Here is a 17,618-nt window from a genome sequence, read left to right on the forward strand (position 1 = left end):
CTGAACCTTCACATCTATATTCAAATAAAATGTGATCAATACATCCCTTTTAATTTTAACTTATGTCTTGTGGCAGCCAATAGTTCTACTATTCTGATGGATTCTGCTTCTCTTTGACTCTACGAAGATTTACTTTTATCTTTTCATCATTCATAACATGTTTCCTTTTGCACTCAAAGGATACATTTGCTATGGGTAAAGCAGATAGAAAGACAGAAAAGTGTAAACTGTGGGGTTTTGTTAGGAAGATCTAGGAAGGAAATCTAAAAGGAATGTATAAAAGCCAATCAGGGTAAAAATGTTCACAAAATAATTGCTTAATCATATTTGTAATACTAATGCTCACACGCTAATTGACTAAAAGTAGCATTTGACTAATTGAAGAACAGAGATTTTATTTGCATTCATTATGCAAATCAAAAGCCCAATCAATCAGAAGAGAGTGAATTACATAATGGGAAAGTGAATCTACAATTATGAGTCAGTCTTTGTAAAGCATTTCTGCTCCTTGTCTAGTGAGATGTTTCTATTCCAATATAATTTTATGAGCCCTGGCATTATTTTACTAGTTACCCTTTTACATTCACATATTATGTTGTATTCACATTAACTGAAAACACTGTCAAACACTTCTTTTGGTAGCATAAAAGATTATTTTTTCATTCAGTTGATGAACTCAAATCTATGAAAAGACTAGTTTAAAAGATGGGATTGTACAGGACATCATATTTATTGCCTTTTCAGAAACATTTCTGACTCAGATATTATAAAATACTTCATTAGCATAGACCTGGGTAGTACTTTGTATCTGATCTTTTAAACATTGACTTTTCTTGAAAATGTGAATCTCGCAGTGAAAATAATTTTCCAGGTGAAATATCTTTTCTGCATCATGGTTTACAAGCTATTTTTTGGACCCGTGCTCTTGAAACATCTTGGGATTGAGTTTACAAATTACAGTGCTTTTTTTTTTTTTTTCTTAATTTCAGTAGTTCTTCATATCATTTCTCATAAACTTTGTCAGTATTTCAGAGACCTTTCTTTATAAGCCAGTTTAGGTCATGTTTGATTTTTTCTTATTTTCATTTGTAACATCTTAGATTTGTACTTTATGTCTACTTGAATATGTTAGTCATATGTCCCTAGTGTGTTATTAAAAAGTTAATAATTGGGAAAAGAGCCCACATACTGATTTTTCTTCAAGTAAAAGAGTGATCTGTTGAGCTGTGTTCCCTTCAGGAGAAATATCAACATACTGTTCAAACTTGGAACTCAAGGAAATGTACTTCAAAGCATTCACCCTTTTTCACATACCCTGAAGTTTTCATCTGTCAGTGTGACCTTTCCCCAGTATTTAATTACTCCATCTTTACTGTGTTATTTGTGAGCACATATTTCCAGTAAGCATGTATGTAAGTTGCTCCAAAAGTAATGCCTCTTTCTTATTTCCGTGGAAGCTACAAAAGCTACAAAGAGCACAATAACACCACTTGATAGAGCAAATTCTCAGCTGAAAAACACTATTTTTCAACATAGCCACCACTATTAGCTATGCATTTTCACCAGCAGTGAGCAAGTTCCTGCATGCCATGCTCCCAAATCTCTCCATAGCTCTCTAAAACATGATTTGTCTTTCACACCACTGTCATCACTGCTGAAATGCACTATCCACCATCTCACTGTGCTTACATCCACTTTTTGGTCTCTGTAAACATTCAGCAAGCGCTGATGAATTTCAGTGAGTGACATTTTGTATATATGGAGGAGTTCATTGACACACCTTTGCCTTGTAGTCACTTCCATGACAGATGCCATTCTGTTAGGTCGCCCCTCTGCTGCCATCTGTCACACGGCCACACAATGTAAGAGAATATTGGTGGGAACGTTCAGCCTCCACTGCTGTACCACTGGCATCTGTTTCTGACGTTGTGGGTCAGCATAATAAATAGGAAGCATAGCTTTTGGAGCTACCTGCATACATATGCATGGACTACAAACAATACACATGCAGTAATACACATACAGTAATCAACCCAGAGAACACAGCCATTAACCATTCACCTCAACATAGTTGTTATCTCAAATTCCTTTTGGTGAGTTTTACAGCAGGCAGAATGCTCTCAATTTGGTGCTCGTGGGAGTGGTCTATTCAGTGCGCTCTCTTTCCTAATGAGGTTATTCATGCTTCTCTCACTGTTCTTCTGATTCTGTTTTTTTATTAGATCTGACCATAATTTGATTAGCTTGTAGTAGCATAACATATCAGAGCTGGCAGCAGAATAACGTCCTTGCTGCTTTTCTGCTGAAAGCCCCCCAGGCCTGTTCTTCTGTACTGTCATCTGCTGATTCCAGGCTGAGGGTTTGGTCTTGATTGCTGAGAGGTCTTGCTTCACTTTGAACACACTTCTGTTTAAATTCAGCACTTCATGAGAGCCATCCGTTGCTAGCAGTAACAGTTTGAGCCTCCATTCGAAATACACACAGATAAAACTGGGTCACTCATCATTTCACCCACAACTGATTGAATTAAGAGCTTTTTGAAATCTTACAAAATAAATTGATGAAGGACAAATGAACCATCCGACCATAGGAGATAGACTTACCTCTGCTCATCAGATCATAGTCCGTTAATGCTGAGTCTGCAAAGGGACTCTCTCCTGCTCTCACAGAAGATGCTTCCCTCCTGGGGTGGGAGAATCCTTGGATGACCATTGGGAACCCCTCTGAAACTCTTCAGTGATACCTCAGTAAAAGGAATAGAGGAGATCCACACACCAGTGTTAGTAAACTTTTGCTAGAAAAGATTTACCTAGGAACAGATGCCAGGTTTCTACCTGCTGTTTTAACAGACTTTCACTTGTGCCAGTGAGGTGGTTGATGTTCTTCCTGAGGCCTCAGCTTGTCAGAGATTTCACTTAACACGTTTAAATCCATAGGAGTGGCTTCTGCTGCTTGTAGGAAACAAGGCCATTTGCATGTTCTGACTGCTTATGTCAGTAGTGCGAAGACCAAAGGTATAACTATTTCTGCCCCTGGCCTGTGGAACTGCATACCTGATGATGTCAGATGATTCTGTAAGATTGCTAAAAGGGAACTTGCCGTCAGTGATTACAGAATACCCCACCTGAGCACAAGCTACCTCAGAAACTTCATTATAATTGTCACAGTTATTGACGCCTTGCAGATGCCCACCTGGAGCTTAATTTCTAAGTCTGTGATCGTGCTGTCACTTAGATGTCTTAGATGTAAAACTGAACTGGGTGGAGTGCCTTATCTTATTTTTCACTTACATAGCTGCCAACACAAGGGAGCTGGGGGAAGCATGAAGCAGGAGTCTTCCACCATAAGTAAGTGCCTGTGGCAAATGTAAAAGAAGAAAGGGGAGCATTTCCACAACAGTGGATCTCCATGATACAGTGTGCATGTGCACAGTCACTACTCGGGTTCTTTCCCCTATCCCAAGGGCTTTGTGGTGAGGAAGATGAAGAGTGTGGCTCTGTCACTGTGCTAATGAATTAGAAGAGGGAAAGGGCATGACCAGTTTGTCAGCAAAGACCTCTTCACTTGAGAAGAACACGTGGACATTATGAACAGCACATAGTGAAGAATTCAAGTGAGTGGAAATCTTTCTATTCTTCTAGATAGCAAAGAATACATTAGCTGAAGTATATAAAGTGAAAGGCATGGCACATTTCAGCCTGGAAGACAATTTTATGAAAATACTAACCAGATTTTTACAACAGTGATACAAATAGTCTTATTATATCAAAGTAAAATTTTTGAATAAGTTAAAGTCATTATAGTTATTTGAGAAAGATCATGCTGGAAACCTCTGTGGTGTGCCAGATTCAATCATGTTCACTGAGGTCTTGGTCGTCTTTAATTACCTAGAGAGTCAGCACATCATAAAATTGAGGTCATCCTGAAAACCTGCTTTGAATTAGCCCTGCTTACCACTCTTTATCATAACTGTCCATCTTGAGAGAAGCTTCTATTTTAATCATATCTCAGTTCTGATCTGTAGTTCTCATTCCTTCTATATCTCTGGATTGAGTGACAGTGGACAAATAGGAATAACGCATCTCAGAATGTAAGATGGATGGAGCACTTATAAAGAAATAACCACACTGTAATAATCACACCTGCTATGTTCTTGAGTAGGTTAAAAATATTGTTTTAAACATTTAAACGTAAAAATCTTGCTTTTATAGGCTTTAAAAGTATTATTAAAACTTGGCAGTGTTTTATTCCCTTTTAAAGAAAATCCGTAAGTGCACGTTTTCCAAAACCTGGAATATTTCTTTCATATTGCTTACATAAAATAAGTTCTGTTAACCAAAACCTTAGGAACTGGAAACATCTGTTATTCAAATCTGGCTTTGTAATTCTAATTGTGCACAAAAATCCTCTCTAAGCTGTAAGCAGTGTTGGTGCCTGCTGTGCTTATGCTTCACAATTCCCTTGAATCCAGAATCTCATATTGAACTTTGCTGGAATCATCTGTCACCTTTCCTTTCAGATTTAGATTATAAATTTGGAATGGAGACTACTTCAAGAAATAAAAACATAAGGAAAATTTCACTTAGATTAAAGGAATGGAAAATATGCTGAGAAACTGACCAGATACCAGCTGACATCTTAAAGAACAGCAAATAATCGCAACATTTAAAAATGCCATCCAAAAGGAATGGAGCATCTCAGGGATCTGCCCTTCATCCTTGATAATTTTTAGCATAAAGCAACATAAACTAAAAATCAATATAGGTACTTATTTGCAAAGTGACCACACTTCCTGTATGTATGGAATAGATTTAAAAACGACAACAACAAAAAAAACCTGCATCTGGTCAACACTTTGGATGATCCTAAGTGTATACCTCATTTGTGTGATGCAGTTTGTTCAGTACATGCTTCTGGTTACCATTCAATTTATATATTCAAGCTGTATTCGCACAACAGAATCCAAACATAAAGAACCTGTTTGCCCAGTATAAAGAGATGCGTCACAGGTGCTCATCCAGATTTAAAATTCTCCCCTCTCTGCAAGCAGAAAGACTCATTCACAGTTCATTCACTGAAGTGGGAAGCGTTCTCATCACAGGATACGCCAGGTTGGAAGGGACCCACAAGGACCACAGAGTTCAACTCCAGCTGCAGCCACCATGCTGCAACTCCAGCTGCAGCCACCTCCACTCAGCCTGCTCTGCTCTGGGCTGATCAAACAAGGGCCCTCAGCTTCTCCTCACACCCCTTCCTCTCCAGATCTTTCCCCATCTCTTTAGTCCTCCTTTGGATGCTCTCTGATAGTTTTGTATCAATCGGTTTACATATGAACAACCCACATAAAGTCTTTTCTCAAAGGGGCTAATATTCCTGGATTATGACTCCAGTGGTTTACAACTGCTTGGATAGATAGTTCAGGTTGAATTGATCTCAACTCATTCTTACATCTTGAGTGCATCTTCAGACACCGGATCTCATCACCTCCTTGTGGAAAGCAACAAGTATTATTAGGGAATTACACATTTTATCCCAAGAGAGACACCTAAACTAGATCTGATGAATTAAACTCTAAAGTGCCTATTTCTCTCTATTTATTTTGAAGGATGCACAAGGGAAGGCCTGTCCTTGTTACTAGAGGCAGCTGCATTTGTCAAGAGGTACCACGCACTTAACCAACTTGCTGTGTCTGGTTAACTTCTGAAGAAGTGAAAATTCATCATGAGAAACAATGATGTAACAAGACCACACGCCACCCTGGGCTATATTCAAATCCCAGAGTGAAGCTTTTTCCACTTGTAACCCCTATATTCCTGGAACTCATTGAAATTATTAATCATTTTTACATAGCCTTGTAATTAGGACTAGTAAATGCTGCCAATTACTGACTCTTGTTTGATATTAGCAACAAGGTAATGAGCCTTTCTGATGTAATAATTAGCTGGGATGCCCTGACCATGATAGAACTTTGTCTTTTGGGGAAAGTTATGACACCATCATATTTACCTAAAAGAAGTACCTTTTCTTTCTAACCTGGTGAAAAAACATAGAGAGTTGTGGGGGTTTTTTGTTTTTGCTTTTTCTTTAACAGGCTATTTTTAAGCTTAGTAACCATACTTTCATACCTTGTTGATTTTAGATAAATACCTGACGGTTTTATTTTCAACAACTTGAACAAATTTTAAGTGATACTCCTGCAGCAATTTTACATGTGCCACGCAAAAGTCCTGTGTTATACTATTAACAGCTTATCTTGAGTAATATTATCCAAAAACTGCTCGTGTTCCACACATTTGGACTCTTAATATGTGTGTGTGTGTTTGTGTGTGTGTGAGTAATAATAACGTTGCCATCCTAAGGAAGAAAGCTTCTGGACAGAGCAGAGCATACTATATCCTTGTGTAATTACTACAGGGTAGCCCTGCTCTAACTAAAGTATGTGAGATGTTTCAGTGCATTACAGTGTGCGTTTGTGTTTATGTTCTGCAGGTTAGAGATGCTACAAACTGCCAGCAAAGCCTGGTATGTTCTGAGATTTTCCCAAGTAGATGCAGATAAAATAGTAGGACCTCCCAAAACGATGTTTTCATTAATGTACTTAATCAGTTAGCAGAAGAGACTTGAGAAAAGAGAAACTCTTAAAAAGAAACTCTTAAAAACAAATTAGAACAATTTTTTCCATGATTTTGAAGTTAAAAAAAAAAAAGTTTCATAATTACTAGAAAAAATTGATTTATGTACAGCTCATTCATTCCAGCCAATTTTTTCCCTAACACATTTCCTGTGTATGTAATGCACAACTCTAAACAGGCACCTTCATAGTATCTTGCTTGGAATTCAGTTGTATCCTATTCCTTTTCTGCTTTTCAGTCATGTTTTCTGTATTTTCCCAAGGTACTGGTGATTCCATTTTTTATGACATGCACAGTAATGTTCTTATGGAGGAGAATTAGCTTTGGCATTCTAGAGTTGGAAACGTTTTCCTGCTATTAAGCTGCATTTTGTGCATTCTTAATGTTTCCTGTGAATTAGTGTGAAATGAAACAACCAGGTGGACTTGGAAGAAGCTGGAAGAAAAAAAAAAAAAACACAACGCAAAAATTCTTTTTTTTTATTTTAAATAATTGTAATTATATTTTCATACTGATCTTTCACATTACGTTTTACTGCGGTGTAAATGACAGACTAACAGTATGAGGGACCTGTAGATACTGACATTAGTCTGATTGAAACAAATGTGTGTGCTAATGCAGACAACTCCCAGCAGCAATGACTCTTGGAAAATGGGTTCTTTGAACTAAGTTACAAAAATTGGGATGATATAATATAACCACTGACCACGTAATGGGTTTGACTGGAGAAAATGGATGCTGTTTTTCAGTCAAATTTTGTTCATTACAGTTCATTTAGTTTAAATCAGTGACACTAAGACTTTGAGCATCAAAGTGAATGGAACAATATGGAATACAGCATCATTCAGGTGGGAAGCAATCGTTCCACCTTTAAATGAAGAAATTCAGTATATGTGATGTGAGGAGTATTTGGGGAAAAAAAAAAGTCAGTCCACATTTGAAAGATTTACAGTAGTTATGTCAAATCAGAATTTTGTGCCAAGGCCTGACAGAATAACAACTGTGATTCCATTACTGTGTGGAAAATGATCAGGGAAGATGTAATGAGTCATTAATATTTTGTATTTTTTGACATTCAGTAAGAGCTAACTGTTTTTTGTTGAATGTCCTTACTATATATGCAATTTTTGGAAGATGCTGTGAAAGTCATCTTTCCTGTTTGCACATAGATGAAATTTTAGGAGGGATTCCAACAAAAATAATTCTACAAAACAAAACAAGACAGAAGTGAGGCATACACTGAGACTGAGAGCTCAATCCTGCTGTCTTGTCCTTCTTTGCCTTTGGACCTGCTGGCAGACAACCAAAAGCCACGGGGCAGGACACCAAGATCCATAGCTGTGGGCAGACATATTCTTCCTACATTCTTATTGCCTTCTTCACGTGCCTGATCTTGAAACATCACATTGCTAGGGGATAAGTGAAAATGGGCTGGAACTTGGCATCAGGCATTAGTGTGTGTGTGTGCTGCTTGCTATCCACTTTTCCAGCTACAGTTTAGAAAATATTTTCCCCCAGCTCACTTCAATGGAAATCCTGCTTCCTCATAAAGAGAAAAAGGTTTAAAATTCCATTAAAAAATACTAACAGTTTCTTTTTCCTGTGTAATTAGTGTATGCTCTGGATACAGTCTGGCTGCAATGCTGATGAATTAGACTGCCTTCAGACTAATCAAAGAGCAAAGCTGAACGCAGACACGTGCAGAGAACCATTGCCAACTAAGCCCACAGAATCCTCTGTAGGTTACTTTTTTGACCCTAGAGATGTTAGTTTCTTAATAATTAAAAGATCTCCCTTTTTTTCCCATTGTTTCACACTTCAAACCGAAATCTACATGAGGATTTCAACTCAAATTAGGAAGATAGTTCTGAGGGAAATCTTCCAGCTGCCCACAGTCCTTACATCTTGGTCCTCATCATGGAACTCATTGGAGCAAATGAACAGGATGGTTTTTAGAAATCAGCCTGAAAGCCATTCTTCTGGGATTTCAGACTACAGAGCCAGGCTACAGCGAGTCCAGGGCACACCCCAGAACACATACAGTGTGTGTCAGGTCCTTGGCATCAAATATTGTATGGTCCCAATCAATTCCTCCTGCATTGCACCGGGTGCTAATGTACCTGTGACAGCTACTGTGGCTCCCAGCAGCTACTCCTAAATACTGATTCTGTCATCCCAAAAGAGACACAGACGTGACAGATGTCTCATTTAGAGCAGCGCATTACACAGATTAATTCCTCTAGATGAAAAAGATCCTCGCTCCATTCTGTTAAATGTGATTTATATGCCTGTGATAAAAAGGTAATAGTAAAAAGTATGAAGTGATTGATAAAAATACATTCCCTCATCATTTTGCCACATGAATTCAAACACTACCAATGGACCACAAACTCCAGGACTTCCATCTGCCCTGCAAGTCTCTATGCATCTTCTCACATTTTCAAACAAGGTGAATTTCTGTTTTGCCAAGAAAGTTGAGGGATGTGCATCTGCCTCTTGCTCAACCTTCTCTACACTCTTCTTCCTTTTATCTTCTAGGAGAAGAATCTTGACATTTTATTATCAGCCATTATCTGTATACAGTTATGTATCTGCTTCCTGACTGACCCAAACTGAACACAGTGCAGAGCAACTGCCAACAGTTTTAAGGTTACTAATAATAAGTCCATTTTGCCCCATTAATGGCCATTTGAAACACTACCAGTGCTCTATTCACATATTTGCATATTGAAGCATCTCTTTCCAAGACAATGTGGGTTCCTACACTGCTGCACTCCCCAGACCCTGAAGCTCACAGCAGAAGTCTGATCCTGTGCACCACTGAACCTCAAGGCTGTGACCAACTAACCGTTTTAAGTGACTTTAAGTTGAGGTCTAAGGGCTGATGAAGTCTTGTGCCCTTCATTGCGAAGGGATATTCAAAGTCAGCTCAGTCACTCACTCAGAGTAACATCTCCCTTTTCCTTGAACATCTCCAGGGGCGGTGACTCCACCACCTCCCCAGGCAGCCTGTGCCACTGCCTCACCACTCTGACAAGAAATCATTCCTAACATTCAACCTGAATGTCCTCTCGTGCAACTTAAGGCCATTCCTACCACTGTTACTGGGGAGAAGAGACTGACCCCCACCTCATCACAACCTCCTTTCAGGCAGTTGTAGAGAGTGATAATATCCCCCTGAGCCTCCTCCTTGCTGTTCGAGTTGCACTGTAGCTTCCATTGCCAAGAAGCTCCAATGACTTTCTTAATTAGACAGTTAGAAATAAGTCCCATATAAGCAGCAGACATTTGGGATTGTGATTAACATGCCACATGTAAGCCTGCTATGTAATTTAAATGATGTGTAAGTCATAAATCCATAACTGCTTCTGTAGTCTGGAGGCTTCTTGCCAGCATTATGTTTGATAGCAGGCCAATCTATTTCTCTGACACTTGATTGCTTTTCCTGATCTGATAAGCTCTTCAAAAATCTATCCCAATCCACCTCCTTCTAATATGTAACAGAGCTTAAATAGAAAAATGCATGCCTATGTATAGATTATTTATGTAGGTGAAATTCTTTACAAAAAAACATAAGAAATGTCAGTGTTTAGAGCTTTTTCCTAAAACAAGCTAAGGAAATAGTTGCATTACGCAGGAACTGAGAAAACATTTCTTGTACACAACTACCTTGACATTAATTTATGAAAATGTATTGAATTTTAAATATTGAAAATACAGAGTCAATTGTACAGTGCAGAAAAATATGCACCAAGTTCCCTTTTGCCAAACATATAAATGTAAGGATCTAGAGCAAGAAGTCATGGAAAATTTGCTAAATCACAAAGACAAATCTTAATAGACATAACTAGCTGTGTAACAGTTCTGATGCAGAACAGACCTGTGCTCATGCTCTTGTACACAAATCACAACGGAGGTATTGTGACATCCCAGCTCCTCTTATTCTGTATTTGTGCAAGGAATGAACAGAAAGGATAATAGAGGTGTAAAGGAAACTCGGGCCACCACAGTATTCCCATAACGCTCAACATCACCAGCTCATTGCTGAGCTTGGGCTTTTTCTTTCCTCGTGATGATTTTCAATAACTATTCCTATCCCTGCTACCTACGGTGGAAATGACATCAGAATTCTGAAGAAACAAGGCCTTGGCTATTTGGCAATCAGCTGTAGCTGTTCCTTCACAGCCGCCCTGCCAAGGTGAGGGCTGAGCTCACACAGTGCTTTCCTGCCATCTGCTGGCATCGAAGGGTACAACTTCTACAGTGTGTAATTCTTTCAAGCTAAGCTGTTGTTTTTTAAGTTTCAGGTGTCATCTAGTTAAGTAACACGTACATAAGGAGTGAAATCAGTGACTGGAAGCAGTGTCAAAGCTCTCATTGATTAAAGGCTGCACTAATTATACTGTTTTCTATATTCACAAAAGAAAACAAATTCAATGTAAAAATGAGTTTGAGTTTCAATAAATTAATGATACTGAAACAATCTGAAGCGAGGTCTGAAATAGTGCCTTACATCTGCGTTATGAATTCAGCTATGTTTTTCGTTTGGAACACTTCAGTATTTTTAAATCATCTACTTTTTGAAGTCTGCCTGAAGAAGAAAGCAGCTGCATCTTCATTGTGACTCTCAGTGAGATCTGTGAGGTGCTTGCTCAAAGCTTACTTACTTCTCAAGCTAAAGGGATGTATGAGAATGCACTACTTTGGATTTCCTTCTGCTTTCAGGCTGGAGTCACCAACTCGGTCTCTGAGCATGGATGCTCCAAGAGGCATTAACATCAAAGCACAAGCAGGGAATATTGAAGCTCTTTCCCAGATGGACATCAAACTGCACAGCAGTGATGGTGTGGTGAGTGCAAGCCCTTCTGTTTCTACAGCTGTGGTTAGCAATAATGGATAACTTCAAATCTTTTCTCAAGTTCTGCTAATTAAGTTTCCGAGGTGTTGGGAGAGAGGATATTAAAATTAATGTTGCCAATGAGGAGATATTTACTTATGGTTGAGATTAAATAATACTATCAATTGGCATAATATTGTATTAAATTAGAGAAATTTCTTTTAATAAGATCCTGCTTGCACTCAGCTGCTCCATAGTGCCTGGATGTAGCAATCCAAGAGGTTCTCGGCCAGAGCAGAGCCCCAGTCCCACTGAACAAGGTACAAGGCTCTGCAGAAGGTATTCAGGTATATTCCTCAAAGTTGTTTACAATAAGGGTGGTGAGGCACTGGCACAGGTTGCCCAGAGAGGTGGTGGATGCCACATCCCTGGAGACAGTCAAGATCAGGCTGGATGGGGCTCTGAGCACCTGACATAGCTGTAGGTGTCCCTGTTCATAGCAGGGTATTGGACTAGATGGCCTTTAAGGGTCCCTTCCAACTCAAATGGTTCTATGATACCATGGAACTGGCTCAGCAAATCAGTTTCTTTTTATGGCACGCTTTAGTCCCATCCTTATCTTTAACAAACTCATTTGTCCTGCTTGCTCCCATGCAGCTTTTGCTCGATGCAGAAACAGTGAGACTGCCTAAGCTGCCCGAGGGTACAAGAGGAGGACCCGGGGTGTCCCAGGGACTGTATGAAATCTGCGTTTGCCCAGATGGAAAACTTTACTTGTCGGTGGCTGGCTTGGGCTCCACATGCCAGGAGTACAGCCGGGTCTGCCAATGAAGCACCACAACAGGCAGCGCACACCCTCGCAATTCCCAGTTTTATATTAATGCTAAAGATCATCGACTGAAGGTGGAATTTTCAGCATTTTAAAAACAAACAAAAAAAAAAAACCTGCTACTGAAGAAACAAACCTGTGTCTACAACTCTGGATTTCAGGGTGATGGGGGAAGAAGAGCACAATTGGCATTTCAACTTCAGAGGAGTAGCTTGACCCTGACGATACATTCTGGCAGTCACACTTTCAAAACAGCCTGACAGACAGCGTAAGGAATAATAAAAGGAGTGTTTTCTTGCTGAACTATTATTCAGTCGGATGTTTATGTAATTGCTAATATTTTTGAGCTCTGTGGGTTTTTTCTCTCACTACATGTAAATACTGCATTAGTGGGTTACATTAAATTGAGTGAACTACTTGAACTATTTGATAAGACAAAGCATTATTTGGGGGAATTCAGGCAGTGCCAACAAAAGGTCTATGCAATTTTGTTCTTGCAATAACACAGAATATGAAAGATGTGCTATTTGTATAAGTCTTGTGTAAAGGGTGTCAATTTGTTGATAGCTTTCTATTTTAATTTGGCAACATACATGCTGATTTGCTTATCACTAAGATTCACTAACCAGTGCAAAAGTTCCAGGAGTTATTTACCTTCCCGTGTCTTCAAAGTTTCTCACTGAAGTATGTCAGTATATTTTATAATAGCAATAGTTGTACTGCCTGTACCATCACACTCATTTTAAAACTCCTTTTTAATTTTAGCACATGCTAATTCAACAAGGCAAATTGCCAGCTTGACAGAAATAATTCTTAATGTGGCTCCAGGTTGTCTGCTGCAGGGAATCGTTTGGGCGGTGGGGGAAAAAAATCCTTTTGCAGCCCATGGGATTCAGTTATGAGGACTATTCCATTTCCATCTGCAGCTGTTGACTGATATCTCTGATGCTGTCAGAGTGGGACTCCACCACAAATGGGGAGAGTAAAAATACTCTTCATTCTTTTTTTTTTTTTTTTATATTAGGACTTTAGGTATCAAGTAAATGCTCACCAGAGCCGAGAAACCATTTATTGACCTTGGAGATAAACGAGACTGCAGACTCATTCCCCTGTACAGTGTTGCACTGAACACTAATAAATTGTTTGCACACCTCCAGATAGCAGAATTTGTATTTAATAATCTCATGGTATTTCAATGCCATTGATGCTGTTTTGTATACACTTAATATTCTCCCAAGAAGGAGCTGCTATCACATAGTGCCTTGGAGTCTATTTACAGAAATATTTTAAACCATAATAATTAGTAAACCACATAATACCCATCCTTCACAGAAAAGAAGCTTCATCTTTATGGCTAGAGAATCAGAACAAAAGAATGACCAAAATTTTGCCATTTTTTACACTTGGTGCTTCAGCTCTTCTGGAGAGTTGGAGAAATCAATGCTGATCTAGGATCCTAGACACCTAGAAAAGATTGAGCTGTAAAAAAAAAAAGCCCCCAGTTAACAGTATCCACTCATTCTGTAGTAAAACTTTGGGTAGTCCCTGCCTCAAGGGCTGCCTTTATCATTTGTCCAATGATGGTAATGTATAATGCTAAAATTACTTTTCACTAGCAGGGTGGAATCCTCAACAATTCATGCAAACTAGGAGAGCTTCAATGGGAAAAGATAGGAGACATGAGAGCTGAAATTTTGGGTCCATTTAGGCCAAGAAGGCAATTGAATTAAGGTCTCCCACATTCTGTGGAGAGTGCTCTGACTGCTAACATCATGCCTAAGGGCAAAGCAAGAAGCCACACACAGCTTCCATGCCTGAAATTCCTTTTGCCCAGGCTCAGGGATCTGTCTCCAGGATTGAGCCCAGGGCTCTTGTCTCTAAAGAGGGAAATATTTCCCTACTACTGAATAATGCAACTAAATCCTCAACTGAAACAGGCTTTAACAGAAACATGTCTTTGGCATTTCTTTAAAGTCAGTTTAAGTGGTTACAGCTCCACATACAAGTTCTTTCAGACCAAATTAAGAGTAGCCTTTGTTTATCCGTGGAATGGAAAATCTGTATAAGTAAAGGACAGCAATCCACTGCTAGAAAAAAAAAATTGGAGGACTGTAATATCTGTAAATAGCCCAACAGTGAAACAGAGACTAAAGTCCTCAGAGAGTTCAGTCACCATCTGGTTTCAGACATCCGAGTTTTCTCCATACCTATGATTCTTAAAGTAAGGACCATATATCCATTTCTGTGTGGTACCAAACTACTGCTCTACCAGTCTTAATCTCTAAACTTTAGCCAGAGACTGAAATTAAATGTGTTGTTCACAATCTACATATTCTGCTGCCCATGAAAACATAGCAATTTGAGTTACTCATTTTAAGCTTCTGCTTTGTGAGCACGTTTTCAAACATGAATTGCCACTTAATGCAGAGGAAGGGACTGGATCCAGCCTTTCCATGTTTCACAACAGTAACCTAATGCCTAAAATGCTGGGTGTTTGGAAGCAATTTCTGTTACAACTTTGTCCATTGAAGTTGTTCTAAGTTAACACTTACAAAGCTGTGGTGTATGGCATGCCATTCCCTGGCTAAATAGCACTCATGAGCATTATGACACCTCAGTTAAACGTCGAAGTATTTCTGTGTATGCCTTTCTGTGACTTTCTGACTTGCCCAAGTCCAGAGGTGAATTCTGAGTAGCGCAAAGATCTGCTGTGTCCTGAGCTGGGCGATTATCCAAATCATGTTTGTTTCTCTCCATTATTTTAGACTTCATTCTTCTTTTTGTTGAGCTACAAAATGGACATTGAAAACATAACAGCAATTTTTAAATTGTAAGCAGAAAAACTACTGTGTTTTTTTTTTTAAGCACGGATAACAATTTTTTTGTCACTGAAGAACATTTTGGTTTTTTTTCTTTTAATTCCAGTTAGTGAAGAAATTAAGCTTATGCTAACTATGGCAATGTAATCGGTTGACAGTATCATCTGAATTGTGAAGTCAGTGTCATTCATACATCACTAAATCATCATTTGTCACATCTCCATATGGACAACTTACTATCAATTTTAAATATTTCAAGATTACTGTATGTACCTGAATCAAACTGCAGTAAATAACAGAAAATTACAGCACAGGAAATCAAGATTAGGCAGTTCTCTGATTTATTTTCAAGTGTTGAACAAATGGAGAAAAAAAAATACCACTCAGCATCGTGAACTGTATTGTTCCATACTTACCTCCCCCTTCCTTCCTCCCCCCGGAAAAAAAGAATTATGAAGGTTCTTGTAGCTGGTTGAGATTACTGCATGTTGGAAAATTAAAAAGGTCAAATGATAGTGAATACTTACCGATAATTGTCCAGACCCAGCCCTCTTTGTTTCCATTTCAGTTCTTTATTATTTACATTTGTCTGTCTTTTTATAAAGCTTTATGCAAAAGGAAATGGCGACATTAAACTGAAAACTGAGTTCTTGAATAAACTTTATACATTTTGAAAAATCTGCTTCTCCTTTTGTGTTTAGATGAAACTCACCTTAAATGGATGCTAGCATTTTTGAAACACGGTTATCTTCTCAAGACTCCAAGAATGTGAAATGTACTATTTGAAAATAGGAGTAGTGATTCTTGGCCACAACTTCCCAGCATTTAGGCTATGCTTTACAGTGAGGCTTCACTGAGCCTAACCTAGAGTTTCTTTGTCTTCATCTGTAAGTGGTAAAAGTAAGCAAAACACTGTGCCAGTTCTACTGAATTAAAACACCTTGAAAGCAAAGCAAAGAAAGGCAAACAGGTTTGGTAAAAAATAACAACTCAGTCACAAAAATATCTTCCTGAAATGAAAACATCCACTTTGGCTATCAAGTTTATTTTTAAACTATTACTTTTGACAGTGTGCCAAAGTAGCAATCCAGCCATCCTCAAAGTATTCAGTAATACGAAATCTTAAAGTTGGTACTGCCCTTTTTTACTTTAAATGTAACAATTACAATTTATTTCATTGAAATATCACTTAAAGCAACACAAGTACCAACTGAATGCAGACAATATATTAGTATTTTTTAAATAAATCCTACTTTTCAAAGCAACACTGCAGTTTTATTTTGATAACGATTTGAATACTAATATTCAAAAATCTGTTTTCTTTATTAAAAAGTATTTTTCTTGTCACTGATGCAAGTGTAAAATCCTTTTTCAAACAGGTGCTAATGCTGTTGAGAAGAAACTTCTGAAACTTTCACACAAAGATATATAGCAACATATCTGTCAAGAATCTACCACCAAAGTTCCTTGGATTTAAGCTACTGATTGACAGTTCAGTTGGTTTCCTGTAGCAAGGTACCCTTCCTATACCTCAAAACTGTAATCCTGTAGTACAGGACTACTATAGCTGCTTTCAAAAGCCCACAAGGTGTATGTGGATGTACACTTGGCTGAAAATAGCTTTTGGCTCATGTGAGTTTGTGTAACCTGCAGAATTACTTGTAGAATATATTTTTTGTGAAACCTACACAGGCTGTTCCAAAAGTCATAGAATCAGAAAATTGTTTTGAGTTAGAAGGGACTATTGAAGATCTTCTATTACAACTCCCCTGCAATGAACACAGACACCTACCGCTATATCAGGGTATCTCCTGGGATGGGGCATCCACCACCTCTCTGGGCAGCCTGTGCCAGTGCCTCACCACCCTTAGTGTAAAAAAATTTGTCTTATGTCCAGTCTAAACCTCCCCTCTTTTAGTTGGAAACCATTTCCCCTTGTCCTACCACAAAAGAACCTGCTAAAGGGTCTGTGCTTCCTTCTGATAGCACCCTTTAAATACTAAAGTCATTAAAGTAATGGCTCGTTGTATCATGTTGTCCCCCAACATCAGAGGCGGATATTGGTGGTGTGGCAGTGCAGGTTGAACCTTCCCACCAATATTCCATTACATTTGTTGCTGTGTGACAGATGGCAGCAAGGGACGGTCTGTCAGAATGGCATCTGACATGGAAGTTCTGATGAAGCGAAGGTGTGTCATTGACGTTCCTCCACCTAGAAACGTCACCCACTGACATTCATTGATGCTTGGTGAACATTTATGGAGACCAAGTAGTGGATGCGAGCACAGTGAGGTTGTGTGTGTGCCATTTCAGCAGTGGTGACAGCAGGTCACTGCCACTGGTACAGGTTTACACAAGTGCAGCATGCAGGCTCTTGTTCATCACTAGCAAAAAAGCATAGCTCGTGGTGGTGATTATGTTGAAAAATAGTGTTTTGTATTTGAGAATTTGCTCTATGAAACGGTGTTTTTGTGTTCTTTGTATCTGTTGTGGTTTCCATC

General features: G+C 38.7%; 1 protein-coding gene across 18 annotated transcripts in view; it reads left to right on the forward strand.

The window, feature by feature from the left end:
• SGCG (sarcoglycan gamma) overlaps positions 1 to 15,795 on the forward strand; it is a 118,894-nt gene extending 103,099 nt beyond the window's left edge. For all 18 annotated transcript variants that reach the window (XM_042866451.1, XM_042866444.1, XM_042866449.1 and 15 more), the window contains 2 exons: positions 11,358 to 11,481; positions 12,127 to 15,795. In XM_042866451.1, the coding sequence (XP_042722385.1) occupies positions 11,358 to 11,481; positions 12,127 to 12,300 (298 nt within the window). In that variant the 3' untranslated portion in view covers positions 12,301 to 15,795. The remainder of the gene's footprint in view (positions 1 to 11,357; positions 11,482 to 12,126) is intronic.
• The last annotated feature ends 1,823 nt before the right edge of the window (positions 15,796 to 17,618 follow it).

The sequence above is a fragment of the Lagopus leucura genome, unplaced genomic scaffold, assembly GCF_019238085.1.
Source record: "Lagopus leucura isolate 7727_CA_CO unplaced genomic scaffold, USGS_WTPT01 Super-Scaffold_100001, whole genome shotgun sequence".
NCBI lineage: Eukaryota > Metazoa > Chordata > Aves > Galliformes > Phasianidae > Lagopus > Lagopus leucura.